Raw genomic sequence first — 6,272 nt, forward strand, 5'->3', positions numbered from 1 at the left:
GGGGTCTGTGTGTTTATTGCAACCCCTTCCCAGCAGATGGCAGTACAAGGCCCTATCCCAGCAGAAGGGGTCCCCCCCGAGCCCATGCTCTATACACGGAAGGCAAGGGTGTGCACAGAGGGGTGCTTTTACTAATCCACACCCAGAACCCCTGTGGGCAAGTAGTGTTCCAGCTGGAAGAGGCGAAGCCAGGATTTGCACCCAGGACCAGGTGCTTCCAGAGCTGGAAGAACTTCCCAAGGATACTGCGGGCACCCAGAGAGGAAGGTTCTTATTCTGGGGTGAACCCCAGCCTGCCAAGGTGGCCCTGGCGGTCACTTCTTCTTCTGCACGTGGCCACAGTCGTACTTGCCACGCACAACAGTGAGCTTCACGCCAGGCAGGTCCTGAGTGCGGCCGCCCTGCACCAACACGACATGGTGCTCCTGCAGGCTGTGGCCCTCTCCGGGGATGAAGCACACGGCCTCTCGGCCGTTGCTGAGCCGCACGCGGCAGCACTTGCGGTTGGCCGAGTTGGGTTTCTTGGGCTTTCGGATGAACGTGCGCAACACTACCCCCTTCAGCTGCGGCCGGCCGGCCGTGGGGCCCAGAGGTCGGGGCGGCCGCTTCAGGAGCCCTCGGCGGTGCATCTGGTTCAGGGTGGCCATGGGGCGGCTGGCCCAGAGCTGGGAGGCCAGGGCTAGGCCTGGAAACACACAACCGGGAGGGCGGGGGGCGGGTGTTATCCCAGTGAACGGGTAAGAGTTCTAGGCATGGTTCCAAGCATTTATTTCTTTCCGTCTGGGGGTAGTCACAAATAAGAGTAGTAACATCTACTGGGCAACCATCACCTGTCAGGTTCTATTTTAAACATTTAATGTGAATTAGCTCCTTTTATTGTGCAAGGAAGGTAGCGACTTTAATGCTGTTTAAAAATAATAAAAGTGATCAGATTCACATCGTGTCCTGGACTGTTCTATGCACTGTACCTACGTGAACTCATGCCACCTCCACAGCAACGCAATGGGGTGTTTCAGGGAGGTGTCCCTCCTCCTGCCCGTCATACCCACTTCCAACCCCCATAAGCAGATGTCAGCCGAACTTTGATACAGACCCTTTCCTCCCTCCTCCACTGCATCCACTCTGGCCCTGTCCAGCCTCGCCTATTGAGCCCTACTTCTCCCCCCTCCTACAGTCTGGTCCCCACATGCAGCCAGAGGGAGCCTGTGGACAGCTGGGTCAGATCATGCCCCACCCTGCTCAGAGCCCTCCCTCCTGCAGTGGCATCTCACTCAGGACAAAGCCAAAGTCCTTTCTGTGGCCCATGAAGCCCCAGGTGATCTGCCCCCATTACTTCCCTGACCTCATCTCCCTACTTGCCTCCTTACTCATCCTGCTCCAGCAGGTGTCCCAGACACACCAACAGAAAAGGGAGCAGTGTGGCTGCAGTGGACTAAGAAGAAAGACAGGTAGGGGAGGGAATATATTTCCAAGGCAAACTGATGATTTGTTCATGGATAGGATGTAAGAAGATGCCACCATAACCGGATTCTCTTCAGCAAACATTCACTGAGCACCTACTGTCTTGGCCCCAATAATGGAGGCACAATGGTGACAGAGACAGCCCTGGGCACACCCTCTTGGAGCTCCCAGTTCAGGGCTTTAGGTTCATCTTTTCCTGTCACTAGCACGGATGACCTTTTACACCCAAACTTTACACTCTCTCCCTATCCAGGGCAGGTCCTGGCCCTACTATCCATTTCCATGTCTCCTTATGTGTCAAGTTACAGTAGAATCCTCAAAGGGGGTGAGACATTGCTAGAAGCCTTTTCCTAGTGGTATGCCCTTGAGCAAGACTCTGCTTCTCAGTGCCTCGGTGTCCTCACTGTATCAGAAGCACCAGAATCACACCTCCTCGAGTACGGTGTATAAGAGGCTACGGTGAGAGATGCATGTCAAACTAGCCCAGAGTTCCCGGGCAGGTCGCAAGCCTGTCATGTGATCCTTGGTGAGTGGCAACCAGAAAGTGCTTAATAAAAGTTTGCAGAGTGACTGGCCATGAGAAGCATCTGATGTCTGCCGAGCCCATAAGGACATAAACAAAGCATCCCTCTCCGTGCCTAGCACACACCAGGATCTTGAAAAATATCAGTTGAATGAATGAGTTAAACCCTTTGCTTGGATGTCTCACCCAGGGGAGGTTATTTAATAAGTATTTGCTGAAGAAATCAATAACTGACCCAAACTCCTGGTACCCACCTGACAACCTATAGTCGCCCCCAACGCAATGACTTCCCACCTCTTGCCCTTGCAGCCCGAGCTCCGCTAAAACCTACCATGCATCCGTGCATCCCTAATTTAAAACCCCGATTTCCCCCCGGGGCTGCGGCAGAGGCACCCAAGTCCCAGAGGGGATAACCCTCGTCCAGCTGCGTCTCTGCAGCTCAAGCCCCCAACTTACCAGAGCTTAGGGACGTGTTCAGGCCACGGAGAAAGCCGGACCAGGACATCCCCCTGCCAGCAGGGTCCCTGTGTTAGGGGATGAGAGAATCAGGAAGGAAGAGGGAAAAGTGGCCGTAGCCGGGGAAGGGCCCCAATTCTCCCCATCCTGTCCTCAGAGCCTTCGGATTAAACCCAAGGAATTTCCTGACGGTCGAACCACAACCCCTCACGCTGCTGACAGAAATTCCCTCCTTAAATTTAGTTTCGCTCTGAGTAGGCTCTCGGGCACCCAGCAACCTCTCCCGCCCACCCGCCGCCCCTCCCCCCGCACACAGGAGGAGAAGGGAAACTGAGGAGAAGGCCGGGGAGATTTGGAGAACCCGAGAATCCCATCTACTTCAACCGACCCTAGCTGGGTCCGCAGGCACGCTGAACAGGCTTCTAGCCACTTCCGGAGGCCATCCCAGCCGGGATTGGCTGGACCTGCCTCTCGTGTGCACTGAAGGGGCGGGACACAAGCGACGATTGGTCAACGACAGAGTCAATCTCAGTCAATTTTTCTCGTCGGACTCTATTTGAGGCACGAGAGGTGCTCACCCGATCCAGGGTCTGATTGGCAGGGCGGCTGCTTTGCAATTGGTCTAAACGCGGAGTGGGCGGGACAAAGGGTGCGTGGCTCCTTGTCTCCTGTCCAAGATGGCTGCGTCCGTGGCGCGGCGCTTGTGGCCTTTGGTGGCTGCTCGGGGTCTTTGGCCCCGGAGAGGCTGTGTCTGCAGCCATAGCCCAAGGAGAACTTTTGCCACGGAGAGACAAGGCCGGAACCTCCTGTACGAGCACGCGCGCGAGGGCTACAGCGCTCTCCCTCAGCTGGACATGGAGTCGCTCTGCGCATGCCCGGAAGAGGCCGCGCGCGCCCTACGGCTCCGCAAGGGGGAGCTGCGGCCGGAAGACCTGCCAGCGATCGTGAGTGCGCTTGCGTGGGCCATCAGCTGCGGGGCCGAACTGGGCTTGCAAGATACTCTCCAGCAGGGGGCGAATCTATTACGGGAATTTTCGTTCCTCCCCAAGTTTAGCCAACCTGGTGTGCTTGGCACGCATACGTGTGCCAGTTATCCACGGAGTGCTAGGGCCCTACTATCTACACACCCATTATGCGTCGGTTTGAGTACCTGCTTTGCGCTTAGGAACTTACTACCTGCCCATGTCCTCTGGGCTCCAACCTCATGCCAGGCTTAAAACGACAAAAAATGGGGGGAGGGGGCAGAACATGGGGGACAGGGATGTGAATCAGACGAGGGTGGACGGGTTTGCCTTTGGAGAGTAAGAGGTGGAGACCTGCCGCTGCCCCACAGGTAGCAGGGTAGATAGGGTTATCTAATGAATGAACGGTTCTACCGAACGGTTATTTAAGGAGCATCTACTATGTCCCAGGTGTTGAGAATAAGTTGGTAAGTAATACAATACTACATGCTAGGGATCGAGAACCAGAGTCACCATATTGCTAGACCTTGCTGAGGTGCTGAGGATGGTCCTGTTCTAAGTGCTCTGTACATATTTGCCTCGTTTCAGTTTCACATCCACCGTATGAGGTAGGTGCCATTATTGCCCCCATTTTATCAGAGGAGAAACTAAGGCTCAGAAAAACTAATTAAAAAGGGTGGCGGTTCCTCAAAAAGTTAAACATGGAATTACCCTATGATCCCGCAATCCCACTTCCGGGTATATGCCCCAAAGAACTGAAAGCAGGGACTTGAACAGGTATTTGTATACCGACGTTCATAGCAGCATTACTTACAGTAGCCAAAAGATGGAAGGAACCCCAGTGCCCGTAGATGGATGAATAGATAAACAAAATGCAGTATATACGTACAGGGGTTGGGGGGGAGCAGGGAATGGGAAGATAACGTTTAATGGGTGTAGAGTTTCAGTTTGGGAAGATAAAGGTCTGGACATGGACAGTGGGGATGGCTGCACAACAGTGTGAAGGTACTTAATGCCCCTGAACTGTACACTTAAAAATCGTTAAAATGGCAAATTTTATGTGTACTTTACCAAGGCCTTTTATTTATTTTTTTAAGATTTTATTTATTTAATTGACAGAGAGCGAGACAGCGTGAGAGGGAACACAAGCAGGAGGAGTGGGAGAGGGAGAAGCAGGCTTCCCGCCGAGCAGGGAGCCCGATGCGGGGCTCGATCCCAGGACCCTGGGACCATGACCCGAGCCAAAGGCAGACGCTTAACCAACTGAGCCACCTAGGCGCCCCTTTTTATTTATTTTTTAAAAAGATTTTATTAATTCATTAGAGCGAAAGAGAGAGAGAGCATGTGTGAGTGCGCATGAGCGGGGAAGAGGGACGAGGGGCAGAGGGAGAGGGAGAAGCAGACTCCCTACAGAACACAGAGCCTGACACAGGGCTCGATCCCAGGACCCTGCGAACATGACCTGAGCCAAAGTCAGACGCTTAACCAACTGAGCCACCCAGGCGCCCCTACCACAGCCTTTTAAAGTGCTGGTTTAGAGATCCTAAATTATTTACAACCTACTAATGGATCACATCCCAAAGCTTGAAAAACACACCTTTAGGGCGTGAAGCGTGAAGAGAAGTATGGCATGTGGCTTTCTGGGCAATAACAAGGCATGTGAATTGTTCCTCGGAGCCCTGGGAAGCTATGGGTGCTTTCAGGTGGGAGAGCGCTTGTGTAAGAACTCTGGCTGGAGGAGGTGAGCCTGCAGGCTGGGAGGCTGGCACAGGGGTCCTCGCGAGAGAGGACAGGCTCTGGATGGGGGCAGGAGTCAGGGGATGGGAGGAGGACAGCCTTGATGGATGTCCCTGAGGCAGAAGGGTTAGGACATGGTGCCTGGCCACAGGGCCGGGGTGGGGGATGGGAGTTCTTGGGGCTGTGCCTAAGGAGGAAGAGCAGATCTGGGGGGAGAGGTGCCTGTCCTCGAGTCACTCTTGCACAGAGTGAGCATGAAGTGTCCAGGAGACATCCAGGGGGAGCCGCCTTGTGGCCTGCCCTCCCCTTCCCGCGTCCAGCCCCCAGGAGGGAGGACAGTGTTGTTTGCGCCATTTGGTCGAAGGGAGAACCACAGCCAGAGAGGTCCGAGGGGTTTGCCCAGGGATGTGGGCTCACAGAGGGACCTCACAGCCATAGGGATGCCCATGAATGAGAGCCGAGCCTGCCATGTGGGAGGGCGCAAGTTTGGCGTGGCAGCCCCAGAGGACGGCTGCCTCTCTCTTCTGCGAGACTCCGAGGTGATCGCTGGCGGGGCCTCAGCTCCATGCCCCTCGGCACCTGGGTCCTTTCACCTTCTTGCTCTGCATCCCTCAGGATGTTGTCCAGTTTGGCTCTCCTCCCAGTCTGTCATCCGGTCCAAGGGGACTGAGAGACAGAAAGTCCAACATGGGGGCTTATCTTTAAGGAGGTGACCTGAGTCACACTGCCACTTCTACTCATGTCCACTGGTTGAACTTGGACACGGGAGTACACGCAGCTGTGAGGGAGGCTGGGAAACGTGTCTTCATTCTGGGCAGCCACGGGCTTCACATCAGGGAGCGCTAGTGTGGGGTGGGGGGGAAGGGAGGGGGACTGGCCACTGGGGTCCAGGTGGCCAGAGGCCGAGGCTGCAGGGAGAAGGGGCAGGACACAGTGGCCACTTCACGCCTTTCCCTCCCGTGTCCACCCCCAGATCTCCACATGGCAGGAGCTGAGGCAGCTGCGGGAGCAGATCCGGAGTCTGGAGGAGGAGAAGGAGGCTGTGTCTGAGGCAGTACGGGCCCTGCTGGTGAGCATGGGGGTCCCAGGTGGGTGGAGCTTCACCCTCTTGATTCGACTTCAGTTTCCCCTCT

General features: G+C 55.3%; 2 protein-coding genes across 2 annotated transcripts in view; one reads left to right on the forward strand and one right to left on the reverse strand.

The window, feature by feature from the left end:
• On the reverse strand, window positions 1–2,875 carry MRPS12 (mitochondrial ribosomal protein S12). The gene is made up of 3 exons (XM_021701070.1): window positions 2,829–2,875; window positions 2,441–2,508; window positions 1–685 (listed from the first exon to the last, which is right to left on the reverse strand). Exons 2-3 carry the CDS (start codon window positions 2,487–2,489, stop codon window positions 315–317), a joined length of 420 nt encoding a protein of 139 aa, XP_021556745.1. The 5' UTR covers window positions 2,490–2,508; window positions 2,829–2,875; the 3' UTR covers window positions 1–314.
• A 227-nt stretch (window positions 2,876–3,102) lies between these two features.
• Window positions 3,103–6,272, forward strand: part of SARS2 (seryl-tRNA synthetase 2, mitochondrial) — a 9,583-nt gene continuing 6,413 nt past the window's right edge. The window contains exons 1-2 of the mRNA XM_021701047.1: window positions 3,103–3,384; window positions 6,113–6,208. Coding sequence (XP_021556722.1) covers window positions 3,118–3,384; window positions 6,113–6,208 — 363 coding nt within the window. The 5' untranslated portion in view covers window positions 3,103–3,117. The remainder of the gene's footprint in view (window positions 3,385–6,112; window positions 6,209–6,272) is intronic.

Source organism: Neomonachus schauinslandi, chromosome 16 (assembly GCF_002201575.2).
Source record: "Neomonachus schauinslandi chromosome 16, ASM220157v2, whole genome shotgun sequence".
Lineage (NCBI taxonomy): Eukaryota > Metazoa > Chordata > Mammalia > Carnivora > Phocidae > Neomonachus > Neomonachus schauinslandi.